This window comes from Anabrus simplex, chromosome 1 (genome assembly GCF_040414725.1).
Source record: "Anabrus simplex isolate iqAnaSimp1 chromosome 1, ASM4041472v1, whole genome shotgun sequence".
In the NCBI taxonomy this organism is placed as follows: domain Eukaryota; kingdom Metazoa; phylum Arthropoda; class Insecta; order Orthoptera; family Tettigoniidae; genus Anabrus; species Anabrus simplex.
This window is the reverse complement of record NC_090265.1, coordinates 527,407,241-527,421,518: the sequence shown is the minus strand read 5'-3', so window position 1 is coordinate 527,421,518 and position 14,278 is coordinate 527,407,241. Positions and strand designations below refer to the sequence as shown.

General features: G+C 39.6%; 1 protein-coding gene across 3 annotated transcripts in view; it reads right to left on the bottom strand.

Moving 5' to 3' along the window:
• Positions 1-583: 583 nt before the first annotated feature.
• Positions 584-14,278, bottom strand: part of LOC136857087 (transferrin) — a 389,183-nt gene continuing 375,488 nt past the window's right edge. For 2 of the 3 annotated variants that reach the window (XM_067135471.2, XM_067135472.2), the window contains exon 15: positions 584-909. In XM_067135471.2, the coding sequence (XP_066991572.2) occupies positions 760-909 (150 nt within the window). In that variant the 3' untranslated portion in view covers positions 584-759. Of the gene's footprint in view, positions 1,063-14,278 lie in introns of all 3 variants that reach the window. The other variant, XM_068225055.1, reaches the window with a different exon arrangement.

The window sequence follows — 14,278 nt, the reverse complement described above, 5'->3', positions numbered from 1 at the left end:
TAGAATGCTAAGGTGAAAACTGCATGTGTCCAGCACAAGTTAAAACACCAAAATTGAACAAATGAATAGTAGTAAAATTAGAAGTGCTGCGGGAGTATCGAGGTGTGGCGGAGAGGTAGGGAGAAGCAAAGCAGCGGACGTGAACCAACCGGCTGCGTTGAGCTGCGCCAGCAGCCAGACAGCGTATAGTTAGCATGTTCCCTTAACTTCCCGACCAGATGTGCAAAACGTAAATATGAAAACAGCACATGAAACAAGTGTACAAAGCACGATGTTTGAACAACGATGCCAATAAGGTTTGAAAACTTACGAGTAACAAGAACTCGGGCATGAATTTTTCAAACCTTATTGGCATCGTTGTTCAAACATCGTCCTCTGTATACTTATTTCATGTGCTGTTTTCATATTTACGTTTTGCACATCTGATTGGGAAGTTAAGGAGAACGCGCTAACTATACGCTACCTGGCTGCTGACGCAGCTCGTTACAGCCTGGTTGGTTCACGTCCGCTGCTTCACTCCTCCCTACCTCTCTGCCGCACCCCGATACTTCCACGACACTTCTAATTTTAAGACTATTTATTTGTTCAATTTTGGCATTTAAACTTGCGCTGGGCACATGCAGTTTTCACATTAGCATTCTACTGCCTCCCACGAATATTCCCACCAAATTTCAACTGAATCCGAGTGTAACACATGTATGTGTTCCTCATAAGTACTGAAGGTTTCAACAAAAAAAATAATGTCAGTAAATAAGACAGTCACAGAGTCACAAAGACTAACAAGCTGACACTTGAGAATATCGTAGATTTACTTGACATCACTGCAAAACCAGAGGATTTATAGCAATTCGTTGGTGGCTCAACAACACCTTCATGACTGTCCACTCTTGTCAGAGCTGTTGTTGTTACCTGAAAAGAAAAATTTGTAGATAAACCCATCTCTCTATCGATCGACCTGACCTTAGTGGATCTTTCTGTGGAGACAGAACATTCCATCAGTGATTCCATGGCATCTGTAGGATGACTCATGCTTGTTTTGCTTGCTAGTTTCATTGCCTTACCCTGAAATGAGAAATTTAAACATTAATCCATCCAACTGCCAAACCATCCACTAATTTATTCATACATTTATAATAGTATATGGTTGTGAGATATGGGCAACTCCACAGATGCTTAAAGACTGAATGTGTGCATTTGAAAATAATATTTTGAAGAAGATATATGGACCAACCTACAACAGAGAGACCGGAGGATGGTTGAAAAAAAAGGACACAAGGAAGAACTGTACCTGTAGTTTAAGAAAACTGATATTGGGAGGTTGATTACAAGAAAAAGATTGCAGTGGCTAAGACATGCTTTCAGATCATAGGGTACTCTCCCCAGCCGCGTATTTACTCATTAGCCAACTGGAAGATGTCCAAGAGGTCGCTCAAGGACGAGGTGGAAAGATACAGTACTGCTGACATTGGAACAAGTCGAATCAACAGCCAGCACGTAAGATTTGCAAAATAGATGTAAATGGGCCAACATGTGTGACAAATACTTGTGATGTGAACTACCGTAAATATTTTGTCATGACTTAAAATTTTGCTAGCTTTTGTATGTTTTATCTTCTGCCATGGGTCTAAATGGCCTGTTTAAGTGAATTGAATTATGATAATGATGAATTTATAACAGTCATTATTATATACAGCACCAGAAGAAAAGAACAACTGCAGCCATCAATGTTTCGATAGAGGAACCAGTAATTTCAGAAGTGTAACGTTTTTAACAGGATTGTCCCTTCTCTATTGTAAAATGGGGATAATGGTCCCTTCTTTCAGTAGTTGGCCCCGTTGTCCCGACAACAGGAAGCAAAATGTCCCGTATTTTTCACATTCATCCCATTATATCACATTTTCTTGAGATACATTAATGGGTGCACAGATCTGCGCACATGCCTACATTACCCATTTCATTTGTTTCTCTGTAGTTCAGATTAAAATGTTATCCAAGAAATGGCATCAGGAAAGTGACACTTCACTGGAAGTATCGAATGTGGTTTGTAGCCGACAGCTTAACGTTTGCCAACCAACCAACACTACGTTTCTCATTCCTAGGGTAATTTGCAATTTTCTTTCCTAGGGTTAATTTAATAGGCTGTGGTTGGCATTACACATGCCAAAGTACACAGAAGAACAAATTTGTAACATAACACTGCCATCGTTGTATGTGAGGGAAACTTGGCTATATGGTGTATTTGAAAGGAAGATTTTAAAGAAGATATATGAACCGACCTACATCACAGAGACCAGAAGATGGGAAAAAAGGCACAAGGAAGAACTGTGCTTGACATTATTCATGCAGAAGCACGTGGTGGAAAGATACAGTACTGCTAACATTGGAACAGGTCCAACCAACAGCAAGCACTAGCAAAATAGAAGTAAATGAGCCTATGTCTATGACAAATACTTGTGATGTGAACTACCATAGATATTTTGTCATGACTGAAAATTTTGCTAGCTTTTGCGGTGGGCCTAAATGGCCTGTTTAAGTGCAATAAATGAAAATGATGAGGATGATTATGATGATGATGATGAGTTTGTTGAGACACCTTCACATTTAATGTCTTTTAATATTTACAAGCACGCATCTTTCAGCATTCTTCTGTTTTTCATTGTGACGAGTTGTTCTGTAATTCTTTATCAGTAGTTGTAACCGTACACAAGTACGATCCCCAATTTTAGGTTAGGAAATGTTTTTAAATGACGATCTCCTGATTTTAAGTTAGGAAACTTTTGTAAAATAATTTGTAGTATAAAGGTAGTGAATATCATGTGAGTTTGTTAAATTAAGACGTAAGAACATAGTATTATAAGAAAGATTTGTAGTTAGGGAATACTGCGTATGTGCATCATTATATTTTGTTTAAATTTATGTTTGGGTAAGAGTCTGTGCACATGGCCTAGCAGTGAAGATTGTGCAACAAGGAAAACAGCGACTGTATTGGTATAGACGGCTGAAGTTGGTTAAAAGTGTTGCAATGTTGCAACAAGTGGTTTAGAAACCTGGGGTACAGCCGGGAAGTGTATGTTGAAGATGTTAATTCATCAATGTGGGTCAATGTGCAAGATTGCATTTGTGGATCGGCAGCTCAATAACCAATCCGGAAGCTCCGAGTTTGAACAAGCTTATGTTGACCCAGTGACTATGAAGATGTTTCAGTGGTAGCGTTGTTTTCAGTGAACTTTTGCAGAGATGAAAGCCACGTGGAGCAAGCCTATATATACGTGTGCGCATGTGCAACGAGTTTATTACTATTACTGTTCATGACCATAGCGGTTGCTGTTGATGATGATCACCATTACGAAGTCTTTACTTTACGAGTTCTTTCTGGTTGCATTACTATACCATTATGGACATATGACGAGTGCATTACTTGACAATTACAAGTTCCCGGTGAACAGTCGCTGGAAGACGCTACATAGTGATCTTTTGTGAGTGAAAACCTGGATTATTCCTGTACGAGGAAATGCACACTGTGGGTAGTGTTTTATAGGTGTAATCTGAAGATAATGTGTAGTTGTGCACAGAATTGACTATTGCTATAAGAAATTGTAGGCAAAGTGTTCAGCGCCTGGTCGTTCCTTGACTGATTTGGTGTGGCATTTGTCGTGCATCTAGTCTACAGAAGTTTTTATTTTTACAGGGTGAAGCTGTTTGATTAATGGAGTGTAATGAGGCAATTGAGTTTGTTTTAACATAGTTATAACCTGGGATAAATAGATTCCACGGCGATGATTCTATTGTGCTAATGTAAGATAATTTTACAAATGGACAGGGGTCGTATCCATAGGAAATCATCAATTCGAAGCGTGGCCTTCAGAACTATGTATAGTTGTGGTGTATTGCTTGTAAATGTTGTTTGTTGGTGTTTATTTTGGTCTCATCACATGATGATTATTGTTCGTGTTTGTTTGGTTTTGTTTTATTTTGTTTAAGAAATAAATTCATGTAGTCAAACTTATAGCAAATCTTTTATTGGTGGAGTAAGGAAAAACTACCCAAATTTATTTTCAGACTTAAATAGAAGTAGGTAAGGTAATAAAGCATGTTTGGAGCCTTGTCACCCTGATGACTGTCGCCTTGTGAGAAGTTCATTCATGTTCTACAGAGTCAAATATTCCTATAAATCTTTTGCTGGTGGTGCCCAATTTCATTATTTATATTTATTTAAAGTTAATATTTTATTTCTTTACCCAGATTTAGTGTATAAATTTTGCCGTAACATTTCAATCTGTGCAATAAATTATGATGATGATGATGAATTTGTTGAGACACCTTCACGTTTAATGTCTTATAATGTCTACAAGCACATGTGTGTCGGTACTCTTCTGTTCTTAATCATGATGAGTTGTTCTGTAATTTTTTATCAGTAGATGAGAATGCCGAAACAAAAGTGTAATTTCATGAACGAAGTATTGTGTACTTTATGCAAAGGTGTATTTGCTATCGAGCATGCAGTCGATAAGATCTATCCCAACACATGCAAAAGAAGAAGCTAAAATGGTAGAGGCTGCTAGGAATTCAAGCTATAAATTAACCTCCTTCATGATAGCAGAAGTGAAGGAGGATGGAGAAGGGTACTGAAGGATTGGTTACATTCCATATGGTTAAACATAACTGTGACATGATTTGATGTGGAATGACCTACAAATAGTCATAATATTTGAATTTCTTGGAATTCATTATAGATAGAATAAGGATTATATATACTTACTTCCTCCAAATTAGTGTCCTGGATTTAATGCTTGCCCCCATATTGTCTTGGTACAGCAGGAAAAGCTCACACAGCAGGGAGAAAAGGCCAAAATTTTCTTATGTAATATTTGTAACATATATTTACACAACATACACTAATATACATACTGTATTTGCAATAAATAAAACACTTTCTTTCTGGAGCCGTTGGTCTCTGAGGTTTTCAAGAAAGCACTCTACTTTGCAAATAGGTGTCACAACTTCTTACACTTCTGGGAAGTTTGGTTACCTCTCTCAAAAGGAGCTTTCCCTTTCCTATTGCTGCAAGGACATATACTCTTCTTCTGCCTCCATATTTAGAAATTTGGAGGAGGCTCTTGGGGCAGGATGTTTGCGTTTTAAATGAAAAAAATTTGGATCATTTTCCCATAAAGAGCAATTCTAAGATTTCAGTATGGATACGAACAACATTTTCACCATTTTACTGAGTTTTGCTAACTAATTTTGGATTCCTATTTGTTTGGTTTGTAGTTCATTTACTATTTCACCTACTTCCTCCCTTAGAAAGTTATTATAGTCTCATCAATAGTTTACTCATATCCATGTTCCGAATGACATCAACTGGATTCAAAACAGGCCTAACTTTTTGCAGTGAATTGTACCCAAGATCACTACTTCTATTTATATATTTTTTGTTTTAAACTGAGAAAGCTAATAGCTTGTTATGCTTTTAAAATGTTTCAATGCTAAGTAAGTTCTCAATAAATAACACTCAATGTCTGGACTGTTCTCGCTACAAGATGGCTTTATTCATTCCATTCCATAAAGAAAGGAATAGAATTAATTTAATAGATATATACTTACCAGATATTGTAATAGAAGTTGAATCATTCATTCATTCATTCATTCATTCATTCATTCATTATTTATTTACCATAAACCTTTACAGTACCAGGGGAACAGGACAGACCTCCCTACACATAGTGCCCCCTGACCTTTGAAATAATTACCTAAATCCTAAACTAAAACAGTTATATACACTATTTACAGGTAAAGTAACAAAGAATAGCCTAATATATACATATTTCTCATTTATACAACCTTTCACTCCCTCGTTCACATGCATTTTCTCACCATATGTGCTTCCTAACGTAACATTTAACTATGTTTACATTTCTACATTTAATGTTGGCGGGTAGATCGTTCCAAAGCCGCGCTGAACGAGCAAAGAAACCTAGTTTGTATGACTCAGTTCGCGCAAAGGGGGGAAAATAAGACACACCCCTTTGCCTCTATGGACGGAGCTGTACGATAAGGAGAGTCGAGGGAATGGTGAAAGGTGAATGGCCCCTGTGAGGGACTTGTGTAAGAAGGTGATGTCGCTTTGTTTACACAAGGAGGCGATTGATGGGAGGGAAGACAGGTAGCTGTTCTTGTTAATAAGTCGTTCAGCGCGATGTTGGATTCCTTCTAGTTTGTGAAGGTTCTTTGCAGTGGTAGGGTGCCAGGCAGGTAGACCGTACGTTAGTATAGGTCTCACTAGTGTCAGGTAAGCCGTCCGTATAGCATTCGACTTGCACCCAAGGAGGGTTCTGTGCATAAAACCGAACACCCTGGCAGCTTTGCATCTTACTTCCTCTGTTTGTGTGTTCCATTTTAGGTGGTCAGGAATGGTTATTCCTAACAAATGCATGGTTTTAACTCGCTCAATATGTACATTATCAATGTTATATATACATTCTACTGGGCGTCGAGACCTTCTTAACCTAATGTATTTACATTTGCCAGCATTAATGTTGAGACCATTGACGTAACACCACACCACTATAGTGTCTAAGTCCGACTGTAACTTCAGACAATCATCTGCACATTGTACATCCCTGTACATTACAGTGTCATCAGCGTACTGGGCTATGGTTGAGGTCACACATTTAGGTAAATCAGAGACAAATGCATTAAATAATAAAGGTCCCAGGACGATGCCTTGACATACTCCTGAGGTTACTTTAACGGTCAATGATCGAACTCCATCAAACACAACACGTTGAGTTCGACCCTCGAGAAATGACTGCAACCATGCTAGTACACTTCCCCTAACATTCATCTGTCTTAATTTTAACAAAAGTCGTTCATGGGGGATTTGGTCAAAAGCTTTAGCCCAGTCCAAAGCCACGCAGTCTACCTGAACAATTTTAGATTTCTCCAAAGAGAACTGCCATTCATCAATAACCTTTGTTAATAAAGTATTACAGGATCTTCCTGGAAGAAAACTGTGCTGGTTTTCACTTAGCAGATTACCTCCCCGGAAGTATTCCTGTATATTAGAGGCTACAAGTCGTTCCGTACATTTACATACGTGAGATGTGAGAGACACTGGCCGATAGTTGTCAATGAGTGCTTTGTCCCCTTTCTTGAAAATCGGAACTAGATCAGCACACTCCCAGTCTTGAGGTAGTGATCCACAGTGAAGCGACAGGTTGAATAGTTCACAGAGAGATGGTGCCAGTGACTCAGCGCAGTCAGGGAGTATACGGCTGGGTATTTCATCAAGGCCGCCCGCCGCATGGGGTCGAATCCTCTTCAAACTTGCTAGTACCTCAAATTCCGAGAAGTATAGGCTGGTGAGAGGGAGGGGTGGTATGGGTGTGTTGGTTATATACATGTCCCCAGCTGATTGTGCCTGTGAGAAATTCTCTTTAAATTTTTCACTGAAGGCTGAGGCAATGTCTGCAGGCGTGGAGATGGATTTCCCGTTAGTTTGAAAATAGCTTGGTGCAGCGCTGCCACAGTTCCTTTTTAGTAGCTTCCACAGTTCTTTGATATCTGAGCAAGCCTTGTGAATATATTGATCGTAAGCCTCCTTGATCCTATTCTTAGTGTCTTTCCGAGCGGATTTATACTTTTCCCACGCTTGTTCCGTTTGGCGCTGTTTCCACTTTTTTTACAGATTGTTCCGTTTTCTTATTAACTTCAAAAGTTCTTTATTAATCCACGGAGCTTTCTTCTCTCTTTTTATACTGCATTTCGGTACAGTTTGTTCAATGCACCAGAAAAATGTATTTTTCCAGGCAAGCCACAAAGAGTCTACGTCACAGGTTGATAAGGAGGTTGGAGTTGGTAGGTGATTCAGTAGTAAGGTGGAGAGGGATTTCCAGTCAGCTTTTCTGAAGTTATATTGAGGCCTGGATTTGTGTTTGACAGGTTTTCTGCAATCTAGGGTACCTAGAGTCGCTTGAATGGCGTGTGATCACTGAAGTCCGGTATGATTTCAACTCAAGATACTGAGGAGGGATGATTGGTGAGGAACAGATCTAATATAGAACGGGATGTTGGGTGATATGTGTTGCTTCTAAAACAAGCTGTTCTACAAAGAGATCGTAGAACGCTGTTAAGAATGTGTCTGCCAATGGATTTCCAGGGATGGGAGCGGAATCACGGGTCCATATTATGTCCAGGTTAAAGTCGCCTGTGAGGTAGACGACAATGTACTTGTGCTGAATGAGTTGCATTCGTCTTAGAGATTCCAGTAATCCTTCATTTATATAGGGCTTGGATTTCGGAGCCTGATATATGCTACCTATCAAGAATTTGTTGCCCCTACATGTCACCTCCACCCATAGAGCTTCACTGTCAGTCTCCAAGTATCCTAGTCGGATTGGTTGTAGTTCCAGTCGTATAGCCAGGAGAACACCCCCTCCAGACGTCTGAGAAATGATATAACGGATGCAAAAATATTCTCACAGAACTGGAGTGTGTATCGTAGAGATAGGATAGGAATGGTAGGAGAGGGAGTATTCATTCTGGTTATTATTATCGTATGGCATTTACAAGCATAATGTGTAAAAATATATAATTAACATACAAATTAAAATATAAAGGTAATTAAACTAGAATGTCCAGCTTCGACAACCAGTCCACTGCACTTGGTGTCAATTCATGCAGAGCCAGTAAACCGTCCTTAAATGCTGACAGTGGACAGCTCTCAACAACATGAAGCAATGTCTGCTTCTCAGCACCACACTCACACGCAGCACTTTCACAATATCCCCACTTTGACATCAAATATCGGCACCTGCCTGGCCTGTTCTGAAACGGTTGAGTTTTGACCACTCATGTCGAGGAAGATCGAAACCTGGCACTTTCTTCATTCGATCTTTAATCAGAAAGGCGTTGGTGGGTGGGCATTGTTCCCATCGCTGTCTCCATTCTGCTGTTACACTGAATTTTTCATAGGAGTGTAGATCAGTCCAGAGTGGATTCCTGGATTTCAACCTCATCACAGGTGGATCTCGTAAGGCATTGAAGAAAAGTGAGTTCCTGTGTGCAAAGGTCTTCTTGAGCAACTGTACTTCTGCTGCTTTTCTCCTCAGATCTGGAGGAGCAATGTTTGCTAAAACAGGCAGCCACTGAGTAGGAGTGGACCTCACTGTACCAGTAAAAACTCTTATGGTTTCATTGAGCTGTACGTCAATCTTGCTCAAATGTCCGCTGTTTTCCCACACAGGAGCGCAGTACTCACCAGTCGAGTATGCTAGAAAAAGTGAAGCAGTGCGAAGAGTGTTTGCATCTACACCCCAGTTGCTGCCCACTAGTTTATGCAGTAGATTTACTCTTGTGCTCAGCTTCTTTGACAGATTCGAACAATGCTGTTTGAATGACAAGGATCGATCCAGTGTGACACCCAGATATTTTGGGAAGAAGTTGTGGGAGACTTCTGTTCCATTAAAAACCACATGTAGCTTCCGATTAGCTTCCATGTTATGCAAGTGGAATGCCGTTTTACTAGGATTTGGCTGGAGTCTCCATTTGTGGAAATAGTCGCACATGGTAGCTAGGTCCTCTGTAAGTACATCCTTACAATGTGCCAAATCCGTACTATGAGTAATTAAAGCTAGATTGTCTGCAAACTGTATCTTCTTTGAAGTTGTTCTTGGCAGGTCATGGATGTAAAGATTGAATAGAATGGGAGATAAAACTGACCCTTGGGGTAAACCATTATTTAGAGATCTCCACCTGCTTCTTTCACTGTTCAGAAATACAGCAAGTCAACGGTTGGATAACATGTTGTTTAGTAAGCATGCTAGCTTCTGACAAGGGATCACTTGAACAAACTTGAGCAACAGTCCCTCTCTCCAAAACCGTGTCATAGGCTGATGTAAGGTCGACAAAAGCTGCAGCAGTCTTCAGTCTTTTCTGGAATCTTGCTTCAATCTCTGTTGTCAGTGTTAACACCTGATCACAACAACTACGATTCTTTTTGAAACCCCCTTGCTCAATTGGGATGACTCTTTCTATTGCTTCCTGGATACGGTTAAGTATAATTTTTTTGAGCATCTTGTAGATTACGCTAAGGAGTGAAATCGGTGGATAATGTGAAGCATCAGTTCCTTCCTTTCCTAGCTTCCAGACTGCAATTACTTTGGCTTGTTTTAACAACTTAGGTAATTTACCAGTTCACAGAATTTCATTGAAGAAGTTAACTAGCCATTATTTTGTACCAGGGCCTATGGCCTTCAGAAACTCAGGATAGATTTCATCCAGACCAGCAGCTTTATTTATCTTTATCTTGGATAGAGCCTTGTCCAGTTCTTCAGTACTGAACTCAGAGGAATACTCCGGATGGGATGTCAACTGATATCTTCTCATTCTTAGTTGCTTCGCAACACTCCTTGCGTGTACCTTGTCCATCTTCGGCATAGAGATTTGTGTCAGTATGGAGGCAATGGTGTTTGGGTTCATTGGCAAACTTCTGCGTTTCATTGTAGGGTCACTACCAAGTTTTCTTATGAGGTTCCAGGCTTTACGACTAGAGTGTGTGAAGGCCATCTCTGCTGTAGTTCTGTGCCACTTCTCTCTCCTAGATTTATTTAGAGCCCTTAGCAACTCATCAGCTGTCGTTTCATTAGGAGAGTTCTGATATTCGGTGTAGAGCTGATTACATTCTTCTGACCATCCTGGTATATACGTCTTACGATATCCCCGGGGAATGAACTTCCTAGCATTAGCTTTTATGGCGTTGACAAATCTATTGTAATTTTCAGGAAGTGACTGTATCCACTGTACAGTGTTATCAAGCCCTTTTGCAAATTTATCCCACTTTGCTAGTCGAAAATTCCAACGAGGTTGTGGTACTGAAGACACAAGAGGGATCTCAGTGCCATAGTAAATAATAACTGCTCTATGTTCACTGTGAGGAAAGGAACTGATGATCTTTCATTGTACCATGTGTTGATTCTCAGGAGTTGACTGTGACACTATGCAAAGGTCAGGAGAATAATCCTTTAGCCATCTGCCAGAATGAAATGTGCCAGGATGTTTAGCATTGTGGATGAGTTGTAGGGAGTTTGCTTCAATCCAGTTATTTAGGTTGTATCCATTGTCATCTTCGAATTCATATCCCCATGCTGGGCTGTGACTATTGCAATCTCCGACATACAAAACAGGATGATCAAAAACTTTTAATGAACTGACTCCTGGTGGTTTATAGACATTCACAACAGTAATGCCTGAGATTTCCACTGCCAGGACAGACATATCTGTTGAGTTGTCTTCATAAACAACTTTAAAATCGGTTAACTGGGATCTGATGCAAGTTGCGATCCCATAACGTTCATTGTTGATTGCCCCAGCGAGATTGTAACCACCTATTTTTCCTCTTCTGTAGAGATCTTCATTGTCACTGGTATGTGTTTCCTGTAGTGCTATCAAATCCATGTTGTTCTCCAGCATAAGACGAGACAGACTTTTTGGTGGTGATATGGATTCGATATTTAAGTGACAAATGCGGAGATTGTTACCAAGTCTGATCGACATGTCTTCTGGTTGGTCCTGAAAAGGACTGTTCGTGGACATAGTTTGTCTGTTTGTTGCTGTGTAGCAGCGCCTTCGTGGAAGAATCAGCTGGTGTACCACTGTTGCCGAGGGAACGCCCGAATGCCTTATCTAGCACCCTTTGGGGCGGCTCCTTCCGTGTTCCCAATTCATTCTGGTGAAGATGAGGAACAGGGAACTGCTGCTGAGAAGTGTGGAAGTAGGAGGATGGGAAAAGGTAGGCAAGGGAAGTGTGGAGTAGTGGACAGGAAAAGACAGGTGGAACAGTGTCATGGGAGGGAGAAAAGGGAGGAGGAAGTAGCTTCTGCAGATGTCAGGAAAGATAGGGCTGACCAGGAGGGGAGAGGATCAAATGAGGTGGGTAGGGTAGAGGCTCTGGTCATGGGGGATTCCATTGTTAGACACGTGGGGAACGTGTACGGAGGAATGGGAACCAGGGTAGTGTGTTATCCAGGAATTAGGTTGAGGCAGATGTTGAGGAAAGTAGAAGAAAAGGAGGAGGGAAAGGAGAAGGTGGTAGTGTTTCACATTGGTACTAACAATGTAAGAGAAGCAGGTATAAGTACCAACATACGCAGCAGGTATTAATGGCAATTAATATGTCACCACTGCACATCAGGCGACAGGTAGCTGACCTGAGTTTCCTCCGCGGGACCTTAAATGGGCATTACCGCTCGGTACATCTTGTCTCACTCTTCTCTCTCCGTGCTTCTTCCCGCTTCACCAGAACCAAGGACCTTCTCCACATTCCCCACACTCAGCACTCAATACTTCAACAATCTTTCCTAATCTGCCTCCCAACACTCTTTAACAATATTAATAGGAGACAAGAGCTTGATACAGCATCAAATAAAAGCATATTCGAGAGGGGTGTAAATAGTCTCTTAAAGATAAGTTGATGTGAAGGGATTATACCGTCATCTTGACCTACGACGACTTGGCTATGAATATGGACTATTCTCATGGTTTTTGATTTGGACAGTTGTTATTAGTAGGCTGTGTACCTGATCTTGTTATATTTTGTTATGTTTGTTATATTTTATTATGAAAGTTCACATTTGTTAAATAGTCTGTTGACAGTGCAAGTAAAATTTGCTCAACAACATTTGCAGGCATTTTAAGTTAGGTTAACCTCCCACAGTAAATGCCAGACTGATATGTTTACAGACTCCCAATTCAATTTTCTCCACAGCCCTAATGGTAAGAATCAACTAATATTACATTCTTGTTATGATCAGGCTTTGGGTATAGCAAGCGAGCAAACAGAAGGCAAAAGCAGATCACAAGTAGAATATTAATTAACAACAACAACAACAACAACAAAAATCATTAGAAGCTAGCACTGTTCTAGAAGAGCTGGTAAGGATATAAGCAAGATTCCCTAACAGAAATGAGAGAGATCGGAATTGGGGAGTGAAAGCATGCAATCTCAATTTACTTGAAAAACATTTCATAGCAGATATAGAGAGAGAAATAATATAAAGGAAACAGACCAAATGATGTATACCAGGATTAGAACCAACATCAGAATAATTTTAGTTCTGAGCCTCTTGGGACATGGTACTTTATTGAATATTCAAGGAATGATTGGAAGAAAATTATTGCTGGTCTCACTTTTCACTAACAGTACTACATTGTATACCAGCCATCCTGGCGATTACTGGTACAAGTAAACAAAGAACAAAGATGACAAGAAACCCTAATATAATTAACCATCATGATTGACAGTAAATACTCACCAGCAAGTTATCCGACGGTCCATAACACAGAGAATAGTTGGATCGAAAATTAAGTATAGGCACGGTATGAAATGAATAAAGTTTTGAAAGAAAAACACCAAAATTTCTTTCTCTAAGCAATTAAAATTTAATTAATAATTCATTTGCAAAAACTTTACAATTATTTGAAAGAATACTTTTTTTTTTCTTCTTTAAAACTTACGGTGCATCGTTTATAACAAATTAAATTTAAAAAATAGAAATCAATTAAATAAAATAAGAATGGATTAAGTCAAAACATTTTCCACTGAGATGAAGGACAACCTCTAAGTTAAAAACTAAATTTAACAATAAAAAATAAAATAAATAATGAGAAAAATTATCTCCTTGCAGAAAACCCTTAAATAAACAGTTTTTCCAGCACATTAATTTCAAAATATTACAGGATTTCTTGCCCCTTTAATTTATTATCGGACTTAATAATGAGAGGCCACGGATTTTCTCGAAGAAACCAGAACTCAAGGGGACTCCAGGAAAAGTTAAAGAAAGTGGACCGAGTACTAGTTCAAACCCAAAAGAAACACCAAGGTTAGCTTAAACAGGTCACCAACACGACCTTAAAATTCACCGTGCATCACTAATGATACCAGGTACCACCAATTTTGGGGGACAACCCACGCAAATGAATCATGAAACCCCAAAGATAACGGGTTTAAACACAAGAACCACGCCAATATCAACACAATTACATATATCGTTAATACAGAGTGAATGCACACCAATAAAATAATAAACGAAAGGGAAAGAGCAACAGCTCAAACTTCAGGCCACTGCCAAATAATCACTTCAATCTTTCTCTTCTTTCAAAAAAAAAATCATCATCAACATCATGCCAACAACTCATCACCATCAGCAACGGTTGCCATAGAAACAACCAACAAGAGCAAGAACCATAATAATTTAAAAAATATACATACTGCATACAGAAA